This window comes from Carica papaya, chromosome 2 (assembly GCF_054855325.1).
Source record: "Carica papaya isolate Zhongbai chromosome 2, ASM5485532v1, whole genome shotgun sequence".
Classification (NCBI taxonomy): Eukaryota; Viridiplantae; Streptophyta; class Magnoliopsida; order Brassicales; family Caricaceae; genus Carica; species Carica papaya.
This window is the reverse complement of record NC_142310.1, coordinates 3,709,567-3,722,924: the sequence shown is the minus strand read 5'-3', so window position 1 is coordinate 3,722,924 and position 13,358 is coordinate 3,709,567. Positions and strand designations below refer to the sequence as shown.

The 13,358-nt window shown below is 32.0% G+C and overlaps 2 protein-coding genes across 5 annotated transcripts; both read right to left on the bottom strand.

The window, feature by feature from the left end:
• Positions 1-4,604: 4,604 nt before the first annotated feature.
• LOC110819338 (uncharacterized protein At5g39865) lies at positions 4,605-5,609 on the bottom strand. The gene has a single exon (XM_022048496.2). It carries the CDS (start codon positions 5,607-5,609, stop codon positions 4,869-4,871), a length of 741 nt encoding a protein of 246 aa, XP_021904188.1. The 3' UTR covers positions 4,605-4,868.
• A 604-nt stretch (positions 5,610-6,213) lies between these two features.
• SYN1 (Rad21/Rec8-like family protein) lies at positions 6,214-12,935 on the bottom strand. 4 transcript variants are annotated; one of them, XM_088212783.1, is made up of 21 exons: positions 12,666-12,935; positions 12,408-12,476; positions 12,228-12,286; positions 12,076-12,120; positions 11,952-11,971; positions 11,743-11,819; positions 11,298-11,415; positions 9,889-9,964; positions 9,728-9,806; positions 9,367-9,521; positions 8,781-8,833; positions 8,539-8,691; positions 7,969-8,122; positions 7,818-7,891; positions 7,572-7,728; positions 7,371-7,457; positions 7,193-7,271; positions 6,901-7,031; positions 6,717-6,801; positions 6,477-6,589; positions 6,214-6,347 (listed from the first exon to the last, which is right to left on the bottom strand). In XM_088212783.1, exons 1-21 carry the CDS (start codon positions 12,716-12,718, stop codon positions 6,265-6,267), a joined length of 1,920 nt encoding a protein of 639 aa, XP_088068909.1. In that variant the 5' UTR covers positions 12,719-12,935; the 3' UTR covers positions 6,214-6,264. The 4 variants fall into 4 exon arrangements, with proteins under 4 accessions (XP_088068909.1, XP_021904051.1, XP_088068911.1 ...); XM_022048359.2 differs by having other exon boundaries at positions 7,572-7,746; positions 12,666-12,934; XM_088212785.1 differs by having other exon boundaries at positions 7,572-7,746; positions 9,424-9,521; positions 12,666-12,934.
• Between the last annotated feature and the right edge of the window lie 423 nt (positions 12,936-13,358).

The window sequence follows — 13,358 nt, the reverse complement described above, 5'->3', positions numbered from 1 at the left end:
TACTATCAGTATGAATGTAGTTTGATTGATATGTGAATATGATATAAGATATTGGTATAAGTTTATTGGGTGTTTACTATGAGAATTTTTATGTGAACGACTTACTGGGTACTTAAGGAAAGGGTGGACGGAACCGGTGCATAGAAAACCTTACCGCGATTGTTATCTCAGTCGGACGGAGCTAGGAAGTTCCTTATTAGGAAGGTTTGGGAGATATGGTTCACCCTCATACCAAACAGGGTATCGAGACGATGAAATATTTGACACCCATTACTAGATAATGTATAAGGATTGCCGGTTAATTGTTAAAATTGGATATTGGGTTAATGAGTAAGGGGGACAACCTATGGACCCCCAAAAGTATCAGTAAACAGGTAAGAAAGGAAAATTATTGTTTCTCATTATCTTATGTGTGAAAGTGAAAAGTGACATGGATATAAGTTTTCATAGGTTATTTTTGAAAAATTCGTTACATTAAGTACGAAATAAATGGTTTTCTTTATATTAAATGAATTTACTCAAATTAAGTGTTCTATTAGTTATTTTATGATTTTTACCGATATTCAATTTTTTGTATATGTGATTAGTGTGATATTTTTACTGGGTTAATATAACCCACCATTTCATTAACCATTTTAGATCAAGAGTACTAAGATCCAGATCCCGATCAGTAAGAGAGTTATGAGTAGCTCATTATCCAGACTCCCTTGAAGTGCTAGCGAATGTTGTCCTAGGATGTTTAGTTATTCACTTTTTATTTTATATTTTTAATTTTTGTCTGTTTTTTAAAATGAATATTCTCGTAGTACTATTGGACATTTAAAATTATTGTATAAGAAATGTAAACTATAACTCTATTAATCACTTTCATATTAAATTTATGAATTTATTTCTCTTTAAGTTTCGGGTCTCTACAGAAACTCGGATTTCACCTTCAAGAACTCATATGAATCCAACTAAACCTAATTTTGAATACTTTTTTTTATAGTTAAAGTGCATGTTGAAGTTGAACTGGTTTTAAGTAAATGACAAGAGAATAGTGAGTTAGAGCTTGGATTTCACCTTCAAGAACTCGTATGAATCTAACTAAACAGAATTTTGGATACTTTTTTTCTTTGTTAAAGTGTAGGTTGAAGTTGAATCGGGATTCAAGTAAATGAGAAGAGAATAGTGGGTTGGAACTCGGATTTCACCTTCAAGAACTCGTATGAATCCAACTAAACCCAATTTTAATTACTTTTTTTCTTTGCTAAAGTGTATGATGAAGTTGGATCGGATTCAAGTAAATGAAAAGATAAGAGTGGGTTGGAGCTTGGATTTCACCTTTAAGAACTCGTATTAATCTAACTCATTATGTATATATATATTTAAATTTTTATTAATATGAATTTATTTTTATATTATTAAATATAATATATTATAGAAATAAATATAGTTATACTTGTATTAATGAATATATATGTATTAATAAATAATTTTAATTTTTTAAATATAAATATAATTATATTTATGTTAATATAATAAAATAATTATAACGGACTCAAGTTAAATAATCTATAAATACGATATGATCTAAAATTTAAAGAAAAAATCAAAATCAGAATGAGTTCAAATTTGCTCTTCATAAATGGAAATCTAATGTTGGGTTTGGGTTTGATAAAATTCATCTTGAGCTTGTTCTATTACCATCCTTAAATTCAAAGATGTTTTTATTTAAAATTTATTTCACAATCATTAAGAAATAAACTAAATTCAAACACAATTTCTGGAGTTCTAATACATTATAGAAACTAATATATAATTATTTATTAGAATGAAGTAGACAATATGGTTAATATATAATGTATTGAAGTAGACATGATTGATAGCTTTTAACAAGGTCTTTAGCCATCTCAGGAAGACTTCTAGTAACTAATCTTCACCAAAAGACTTACATCTTTCTAAGATTTTGGTCTTCCATAAATGTTTTCAGATTTTAGTTTCTCATCAATAGCAATTGAATCAATAGATTCAAGAAACTTGTAGCGAGATATATATATATATATATATGTATGTATATAGACAATTGTTAGAATTTAGTTATTAGAATGTCAGCCACTAGCTTAATTTTTATAGTTGTGTGATTATCAAATATACATACATATGTGTATGCTTTTTTTGTGTGTATTTTCTCTTTTACTTGCTGGAGATTGGATTCTTTTTGAAGTAAGGAATACGACCAAGTAAATAATGAAAGATTGTTTAGTATCTGCTGATTAATACTTTTCTGCTAAGATGAGTGGTTACGATATCATCATCTCAACTTTTGCATGAGATTAAATATTACTCCAAGTTTAATTAAATGTAAGTCATTTATGTCTCACACTAAAATATTCATTCTAAAAATACATATATTTTTGCCCAAAAATGCCGAATTATAGACCGTACCTATAAATTAATGTTTGATTACCACTCAGTTAATTTTTCGAATTAATACGTCTTATTTTATGTAATAAGAGAACTTATCAATTTATATATTTCTTATATAGTATATAATGTACGATATTTTAAAATATACTATTTAAATGATTAACTTATCTAATAAATACTTGCATAAAATTTTTTATGGTATATAATTTTAAACAGCTTTAAATAGATATTTTTTAACGTAATTGACATAAAAAAAATAAAAAAAAATGATTTAGTCACTTATTTATAAGTACATAGATAGATAATTTTTTTATGATATATAACATTAAATGATCTGACAACTTTTAACCTAATTATATGAAAAATAAAAATAAAAGGAGTACGTCTAGTGAAAGATACAATATAAGCTCAAAATAATAATTCAGTTATAAATATCTTTATTAATCGAATCAAATTCTAAATGTTGGATTTATTTAATAAAATTTATAGTGTGTAATATTGTAATATTTTAAAATATATTACTTAAATGATTAACCTATTTGCTTAAATACATGCATGGACAATTTTTATGGTATGTAATCCTAAACAATATATGCATACATGCTTTGACGAATAGTTCCTTAACATAATTTGCATGAAAAATAAAGAAGATGAATTAAATCTAGTGAAAGATGTAATATAAATTCAAAATAATGATTGTTAAATACACTTATTAATCGAAACAAATTATAAACATGACGTATTTATTGATGTTTGATTACCAGTAAACTTGTTTCTTGGAGTTGATATGTTTTATTTTCTTACTCATATTATTCATGTAATTTTATATAAAAATTCTAAATATATGATAATTTGAATAATAATTATTAGAAAATAGTCTATTTATACACTTTTTATATAGTATGTAGATGTTTGATACTTTAAAGTATATAACTCGTAATAATTAAGTTATCAACATAAGTACATGCATAGGCAATTCTTATAGTATATATGTAGTTTTAAGTGTTTTAGTTTATGGAGGCATGCTTAATAAATAGTCTATTGACTTAGTTTACATGAAAAAGAAGTCTAGTTGCTAAAAAATATTTATAAGCTCCAAATATTATAGAACATTTTCAATCTTGAATCACAGTCTAATATTTAACTCAAAGAAAGAGAGTGTACAAACAATACAAAATCCATAAGTGTCTTTTTATTCATAAACCAAGACATTTACTAAAATCTTTTAATTAAACATATTATATAATGTTTTCATTAGTTTAAAATCTAATTAACATAAAAAAATTGATTAGAGAAAATGAACATATTCTCCATAAACAAGATGTTAGTGAATATATATATAATTGAAAATTTTAATTGTATGGATATCGAATGAAAGTTAAATTTAAAATAGTTATAGCTTTATATGTATCTCAAATTAAAATTGTACCTAAACGTAAATCAACAAACCTTTAAGACTCTTAAAATTTATTGTTTGGATGTGTTTAATCTATAGTATATTGTACGCAGTTTCAGATTAATATGAAGAAGCTCTAAGAAGGTGGCAGATCAATAAAATAAGTATTATTTTGACTAATAAAAATGAATAAAGTGATAGCCAAATCAAATAATAGATTTATTTATTTTCAAATAATGGTTATATAGCTAGTTTGACTAAAATAAAACAGTCAACGATATTTATATATTAAACATATAGAATGTTATTAAATAAGATTAATAGTATTATATATTTACTTTTTTTTAATAGAAAAACTTGAAATTTTATTGAAATTTTTTTATAAAGTATATTATATTCAACTGAGTTACTTTACAGATACACGTAACTATTTATTAATTTATTATTATTTTAATATATTATAATTTTTATTTAATTATATATAAAAATTTATATGAAATGATTCATTTAAAAGTTACATTAATTCACAATGACAAACATCTCAACAAAAATAAAAAAGAAATTGAGTTATTCACTTGATTCTCTTCCTATATTTTATTTTTCAAAAGGGAAAAATAGGAAAAGAGAAGCTAGGTTATGAGAATCGTTGACCAAAATGAAAAATACCAGGCATTCTCTATTTTTAACAACTGAAATTTAGAATAAATGCAAATACCATAATGACAAAAAAAAATCAGCCCGATTACGTGATTGATAATCATTCATCAAATAAAGTATACACGGATAGTAAAGAAGCATAAAAACAAAATCAAGGATAATATGTTTTTATATTAATATATCGAAGATATCATTCCTAATTAAATAAGAATTTATCAACAAGTAGACAAATCCATCCGTTTTTATCAGACTGAAAAGTCAGAACTGCTCTTGGGATTTGTCCCCATTTAACTGTGGTTTATGAAGAAAATAAAAAATTACTTGAAATTAGAAAGAAAATCAGAAATAACCATATTAGGGGCCTATTGTTGTCTACTACGACAGATCAGCACTGGAGGAGCCGCGATCAGATGGATCGGCGGGACAGGGGACAGCAAGAGGAGCATCTGATCAGACCATTCAAATTGCAAGCCATGCAGCGGACGAACCCTCTGCGAGAGTAGATCTTGTGGCTCCCACAGCACTGTTCACATACGACGAATCTCAGTCCTCCACAGAGATCACACACAGGGGTGGGGTCTACGAAGGTCAACCGACCAATCAACATCGAGAGTTCGCCACTCTCGTTCAGCTGCTTAACCTCCTCCGCACCACCAATGTACCTCCCGCCAATGAAAACTCGGGGAAGAGACAAGTCTTTAGAACCAGTGATCTCCTGCAACTCGTCCAGGAAGTCAGCGTCCATCGACAAATCGCGTTCGTCGATCGGGACGCAGAACCCCCTGAGGATTGATCTGACTGTCCTGCAGTCCTCGAAGGTCCTGCGGACAACGCGGAGACTGGTGAAGTAGACGATGATACGACATGGATCGACGTTGGGGAGGGTGATTGACGGCTGTGGTGAGGAGGGTGAGACCGCATTGCTGCTGCGGCGGGTAAAGGCTCGGAAGAAGGATCTGGATAACCGAACCCGGTTGAAAATGGAGATCCGTTTGGGAGATTCAGGTTCAGGCTGGGTGTCTTCGTCAAGGACTGCTTGAATGTCTTTGAAAGAAGAGAAAGAGAAGCGCGATGATGAGTTCGGTGTCCTGGGTGTGGGGGGTTCAGACCTCCTACGAGTATGTGACTTTAACCAGTTTGACAACATGAGGGGAGACAGTCTTGAGAGTGAGAGAGAGACAGAGAGACGGAGAGCTTAGGTGGAGGAGCAATGTGTGGGTTGGTAATAAACTAGGGGATTAAATTTATATTTCTTGGAGATAAGGGAGATTAAATATTAATCAAGAAATTGGGTAGGATAAGTCTTAAAAAAATTTCAAGGTATGAAATGACCTTCCAAATGAAAGGGCATCCGAGATAAGAAGGGAAATGAATTGAGCCCTTCTCTTGTTTTAGCCTTTAGTGGTATAAATAATTATAATTGGTGGTTGGTTGTTCACTAGCCAATACAATCTTTGTCATTATTAATCTTCTCTTTTTGGCGAGAAAATGGTAAACCCGCTTTTTTTATTAGTAAATAATTGAATAATTAGGCGACCCGGCTACCACCAGAGATAAGAGAACTTGTACTCCTCAAAAAAAGGAAAAAGAGAAAATGCTAAGTCCAAGAAACAATGGCGTATATTTCATTGATAAAAGAGAGTATTCCAGTCTTATGCAACTAACAGGTTTTAGATTTAAACTTAGGTTCTTGGAATTTTTTAGTTTTTAGTCATAAAATCATAAGCTAGCTGCAAAATTACACCAAGAAAACTAACAGAAGAAAATTTTCAAAGTTTAGATTGTGACCTGACTCTGTCCCGTCACATCTTTGCTCCTCTAGAGATGAAAATGTCACCGTAAGGTACATTTTGTTCAACTGTCAAGTAATCTCGGGTAGCAAGCACTGTTCACAAGTTAGTTTATGTTGGTAATTTTCATAGTCTATTATCTGGTTGTAATTACTGGTTTTAATTAGATATCAATGAAAGGATAACAATATAATAAACTGGACGTAGAAATAAAAAATGGGTACCACAAGTCTGATAAAAGAGCTGAGCTGCTGCTTTTCTGTTCATTCCAGCTGCAAGCTTGTTCAGGGATTCCACTTGAGCAGTTCCTGGTGTCTCAAAATGAGCTTTCATCTGCCTGTAAAATTGGGTTCCGAGTTCAAGAATCAGTAAATTTTAACCATATACATAAATATTATACATATACATGGCATGCCTGTGCATGCTTAAGTAAAGTGATGAAGATATTGAAAACGAGGTTATACATTCGGATACAATCAGTTAGCTTGTCATCAGAGTGGTTGATATTTGGATACTGAGTTTGTGTAGGTCCAGTTTCCACCAATAGTTCTGTGGGAAAAAAGTGAGTGACAAAATCTTCTTAAATGAATAAAAAGAACAATGATTATGATTGCTACAGCAAAAAAGAGGTTTCCGAAGCCATTGTACCTTGATCAGGTATCATGCCATTTTCTGTCAATGAAGACAACTTGAAATTTGGGTCAGGATACTCTTCAGCTACTGGTTCAAGGCCATGTCTACTGTTTCTAGATGAAGAATTAGGACCTCTCCTGTTGGATCTGTTAACACGTGGGACATCCAATAACATATTTCGACTAAGCTTTTATGGTGCATAACTCTAGTCTTCCAATTTCAAGACAGAAATTATCAGAGCATCAAAGCGGATTTTCTCAGAAGACACTTTTGTTCTTCCTTGGGTGAAATGATATCGTGTACCAACCTTCCTGAACTGATTTCTGAACCGTATGATGGCATATCTTGTCCAGGTGCTGTACTTAGGATGGATCTCAGTTGATCCCCTGTAAGTTTGCATCAATCAGAAAAACCTCAAATTATCATTCGTCAATCCTCAGATAAACGGTTAAGACCTCACAGGAGTATTTTGGGAAGACTATTACCTGACATTTGTCCTAAATTAACTTCTAAATTATATGATGGTAAACGATGTCCAGATGCTGAGCTTGGAATGGAGCTCACATCATCGGCTTGCAAGTGCACATGGAGCAAAAATTAAGATCATTAATCTATTATTCACTGAGAATTCTTAAGGCTTGTTAGAAGAGAAGTGAAAGTAGCTAAGGTAGTGGCTATTAAGATACCGAAGTCCATAAAATTGACGGCAGTTGCTCCAGAAAAATTGTTATTAAGATTGCCTATCAGCTCATCAGGTAAGCCCTCTCTTGATATATCAGCCTCAAAAATTGTTGCTCGTTGCCTTTCTGTTGGAGCACCAAGGGATTGGGACCCGGCTCTGCTCTGAAAGTCCTCCAACGGCTTGGCATTTAAACTCTCAATTAGAGATAAATATATGGAAACCAACTTAAAGATTTGTTTTAGTAACTTACATCTCTCACTTGCTCATGATAATGCCCTCTCACTGGTGGTGAATGTTCTGGGGGTAGGGGAGGAAATGACCTCTCTGCATACAGTATGACAAACATTACACTTTCATCCCGTGAGAAAATTTCAAACGCAAAAAAATGGGTAAGCTCTAACCAGGAGACTTGGTATGTTGCAACCAGAGATTCAAAAGAGGTGCAGGGTAAGGGACATCTCCATTTCCCATTTTAAAAGAATAATCTGTTTGTGCCACTGGTGGCAGCTTCATCAGGTTATTCAGTTTCACAGTTGAAGTAGAAAATCTGCGTTTCTGCAACACAGAGAACATAAGAACCTCATGCCGGCTCCCACTAATTTAACTTATGATATTTGTTGGAGTTTGAGATTCTTTCTTGTCAAACTTTCCTAGGATTATATGTGTTTTTGTCCAATATTGTTTACAACTTCTATTTGGGGTTAGTTCCCCTTTTTTGGTTTATTTCCTGCTATCATGGATAGCCAAGAAGACCAATCTAAGTTTGTATTTAAGTTGGACAGCCAAGAATACTCCTGCACCATATGTTCTTCTCTAATTAGTCCAAGGCGAATAATATTGTTTATAAACCTTTCACAAGCAAAGTTCGTATGAAATCCACATTTTTCTACTGAAATCTGGAATTAGATGACATGCACACACCGGACAATCCTAAAAACATGATAGCAAATGTGTAAAAACTCTCTACTTACCCTTCTCTGATTTCCTCTTCTGAAGATAATATCCGAAGTGTTTTGAAGCCAAGACTGGTAAACATGGCCAGGGATAATTGTTTGTTCGTAATCCATGATAGATGCTGTCTTCATTCTCGCCTTTTTTCTTACTCGTGCTTGCTTATTCTGGTCCTGCACGAAACCAAATTCATGTCAGTTCTGTTGTTTAAGTGCTTATACTTTTATCAGGGTCTTTAATTCTTGAGAACGTTATTAAATACCTCAGTTTCTTGTTCAACTTGGTATTCTTGTTCTCGAACTTCAAACTCAGCAGCTGCAGTAAGTCTATAAGTTAGTATAGGTATTTAGGCTTCTAATTTTTACAATTGGTTCTACTTACTGATATAAGTTTCGTATGTGCGATAAACAAAAACCTTAATCCGTGTCTATGCCCTTCACAGAAATACTAGCTAGATTATAGTGAGAAATAGAACTACATGCTTTGAAAGAGGTTATTATACATGGAAATGCCAAGTACTTGGCTTACTTAAGGACTTCGTGCATGCGTGTACACTAGCACCAGCCGATAAATAAAATATATGCATATATAGATTAAATTTTTGATTCCATATGTACAAGGCTAAAGTGCATGTAGATCGCGGTCATGAACCTAACGTATTTCGGTAAGAAAAATAAGGTAATCAAGCTTTTACTAAATATCTGAAACATTTAATGTCTGCTATAGTACATAACAGCGAAAATTGGAGTATTGAAACACAGGATTTGAGCATGAGGAGAGTTTTTCATCGCTAACACTCAGTATACTTCTTAACTATACAGTAAACAGATGTGATAACATATATTTACTTGCAAAGATTCCAGAGTGCTTAAGACATAATGTTTCATGACCTCTTTCAGGAGCACCTTGTGGCGGTGAAGATGGCTTCTGAGTTGGGATTTCACATGAATGATCTACTGAAGTGAAGTTTATCGGCATTTCGTCATCCCCTTCAACTTCAAATCTGCTCCATCATCCAAGAAAACACAGAAAACAGACAAAGAATTATCAAATTCTAGAGATATATTGCAAGGATAAAGAATCGTGTTACTTTTTTTTGGGTGGAAATTGTGTTTATTTATATATGTTAATTGCCAACAACTTATTATATTATGAAAACTTAAAAATAAAAGAGGGAGAAAAATCAAGATCAAATGATTGAGAACTAACCTTTCAAAGTGATCGTGCATCTCCATATTCGTTTCAAAGAGATTAGCACGATCCCAAATTGTGATCTTCTCAAGATCAGCTACGAGGGTTGCAGAAATTAGCGAGAGGAAATATATAATTTGTTAACTTCAATCTGTGGAGTAACAAAATTAAAAGAAGACCTTGATGAGATTGTCTGTGTGGATCTTCCTCTTCAATATTGTTATATATATAAGACTCATCCACACTGTCTAACCTCTGCAAGCACATGAAGGTTTTGATTAAATTAGCTTGACGTAAAGAATAGCAGAGAATTTCCCTAACAATATCATAACCTTATTTCTTTCCATCACTAATTTTCACGTTCAATGATATTTTGAACTAGAAAAAAATTAGATGTCAGAAGAAGAAATATTCTCTTACTGGTCATAACTTTCCAGAAAAGTAGGAAAGCTCAACAAAATCTCCATCATGATGGATACTATTGAAGGAATCAATTCTATACCGAAACAAGCGAAACAATGCGAGAACAATGTCTAGGAGGACGTTAGAAATACAAGTGATGAGCAATCTCCTTAAGATAATCCTATAGCTATTTATAGAATATAAATTGAATAAATATATCTTAACTCAACTTTTTGAAAACAAAATAAGTAAAATATACACAAACATACATGCAATATATTTAATTCGAAGGCAACGAATATAATGCAACTCATACATAAATAAAAGCAAAATCAATACTTTAAAAATTATTCACGTTATATTTAATTTGAAGACAACCTGAATAATACAACCATGCATAAATAAAAGTAAATAATATAACCATGCATAAATAAAAAGAAGATTGCAGTTCAATTTTTATCATAAAAACCTTTAAATAAAGTTAATATTAAATAAGGATTCATAATTTTATTTAAGATATAAAATAATTAATCGCATATATTTAATAATAATTATGCTAAATATGAGAGAAAACTAATATTGTATATGCCTATATAATATTTCACTTCATCTAATTTTTTAAATAAATAAATTTTTCATTCTTATTTTAATAACAACCATTCCAAAAAGAAATAAAATTAATATTGCATATATTTACAAAATATTTATTTCGTCTAATTTTCTAATAAATAAACTTATTCATTCTCATTTTACACATATTATATTTTCTTTTGGGTTCAAGGGCAAATAACGCAAGGTAGACGAGCTAACTTAAGCTTTAACACATTATTCTATCCCACCCCCTGGTAAAATTCTAAAATATGTTTTTCTTTTTAATACAGGGGAGAAACCATTTATTAGTGAGGCACATGGAATTTTAAGACTTTCATCCTGACTTACAAGGACGACGAGGTATCGATGGGTGATGTGTATAATGTTTAGATCCATGTCCTGGCCAATCGGCATCCATGTCTGATGTGTGAAACGTTTAGCTTCCACGTTATTTCTCATTATAATTAACGTGTACATAAATAATCTTAATCCAGCATAAACATGAAGGCTCGAGGATGCTATTCCAAAATTAAGTACGTTTAGTTTACTTTATAAAAAAAAAAAAATGGAAGGGTTATGTGTAAACAAACTCTACCATCGCAATATAGTCCATGCTTTGGAACCTCATTACGGTGTTTCCATTAGAGAAGTCAAGTGACTGTTCATCTCCAACATCTAGCTCTCGGACGTCAGAGAGGGTAACTGCTTCTTTCCTGCAAACATGAAGATCCCACAAAAGCCAATTCTATTTTAACTACCATTCTACCATTTTTTTTTTGTTTTTTGTTTCTCTTTTGTCAGATGGTGCAGAGAAATTAACATAGTTCATCTGCCCAGTTGTAAAACAAAGATCACAGATGCTTTAGACCAACTCAAGAATTATTAGTGTTATATGCTCTTCTCAAAATTAAAGCTAATGCTAAAAAATTCTTCCGTGAAAAATCATTTAGTTTTTCTTAAGTACGAATTGTACGGCCACAGTGTTTCGAAATTAAAATATGGTTAGACTGGAGGGGAGAAAAACAAGAGGAGATGCGCACTTGGCTTGGGTTCTTCCCTGAGGAAGAATGGTAGGATCCCTTTCTGCTTTGACTTTCCATGCATGGTTTATTTCAATCTGCGGAAAGTAAAAAAGAAGATCCAATTGAAACTAGAGAAGGAAAGAAAAAGAATATATCAACATGCTTACCTTAATCGAAGAGGATGAGAAAAAGTAAGAAAGGAAATAGAGGATATATGATTGATTTACCATGAGACGGGTAGCATCCTCTGTGATAAGGGGATAAAAAGGTCATTAGATCATGCTTATTCTAAGTTGCTTCGAAACTCAAATTTAAATTTGAGAAATAGAGAATACGGATTCAAAAAATTACCATAGAGTAACTTCACTTTTCTCTGGTATACAATAACTACGCCGCCTGAGGACAGAGAAAATATGCGTCTATGTTATGACTTACATTAGAAACATATATTAAGGCTGAAGCTATCACATCCAGAAAACAGAGGTTAAAACTGAAATTATCACCCATAAGAATCCCTGAGAGCCTAAGAGCCATGGGAATTGAAGGATTCAAGATCTCTTCACTGTCAAAGAAAAATCACCAAAATAATTTTAAAAAATGAAAAATAAATATAGTAAGCTCATTAGATAAACTATATCGAGGGGAAAAAAGTGGAGAAAAATCAATCGAAGAAAAACATTAACCAGATTTTGATCAGATCAAGCTTGTCTAGCTTCCTCCGGTTTATCTTCGCATTCATAGTCGCAGCCCGCCTTTAGTAAAGAAGAAAAATGAGAGAGAAGCCAACAAATAAAGGTTAAATGCTTAAGAGAACAACGCCATTTCAGAATGTAGCATTCTTATATTCTCACTAACATGAATTTTAGCCTGACCTTCACGCAATGAGAAGAAAAACCATAAGAAAAGATCAGAATAAGCTAAAGAAGAAAAAAGAATCACACCATATCTGGCCGAGAGGAGCTTTGCGAGCTAGTAGCTGGTGTGAGTAGAACATATTTCCTCGAACAAAATTTTAAAAAATAATACAGTAGATAAACAAACAGAGGCAACAGAGAGTTGAGAGAGCTCAGAGGTTTGTTAATGGCGTTTAAAATAACAAGCTCAAATCTCACTCTAAAATTTTCGCGTTTGAAAAAAATGAAAGGTATTGTTAGATTTGTGTGCGAGAGAACATTGAAGACAGAGGAAAAGCGCGGGTTATAGAGTTACCAGCGGTTCACAACAGGATTCAGTTGCCTTGGCCTGTAAAGAGAATTTCTGGGGGGACACGTGTCTACAGGTGAAAAAGTAGGTTTTGTGCTACAGGATGTCAAATAAGCATATACTCCTTTTCGTTACATAACCGTTTTTTGAAGTAATAATATAATGATATAGCCATATGGGACCGGAGTGGCGAATTGGGCTGCCTTGGTTCTTAATCTGGCCAACTCAGGCCCGCCTGTTGACAATTTTGAATGAGTCAGACAGAGTTTAAAGCAATAAAGGCCAAATTCCTTTTTGCTTAGATTTTATTTAATTTCTATGCGATTAAAACATTCTTATCCTTAAAATTGTATCATAAAAATAATATATATTTTAAATTAACTTTATTATTGTCAAAAAAAATTTATGTATGTATTAAGACATATTTAAAA

Coding starts and splice junctions, on each gene's coding strand:
- LOC110819338 (XM_022048496.2), bottom strand. CDS start 5,609: ATGTTGTCAAACTGGTTAAAGTCACATACTCGTAGGAGGTCTGAACCC.
- SYN1 (XM_022048359.2), bottom strand. CDS start 12,718: ATGTTCTACTCACACCAGCTACTAGCTCGCAAAGCTCCTCTCGGCCAG. Junction 12,287..12,407: donor CTTGATCTGATCAAAATCTG/GTTAATGTTTTT, acceptor TTTCTTTGACAG/TGAAGAGATCTTGAATCCTT. Junction 12,121..12,227: donor GCTCTCAGGGATTCTTATGG/GTGATAATTTCA, acceptor CTCTGTCCTCAG/GCGGCGTAGTTATTGTATAC.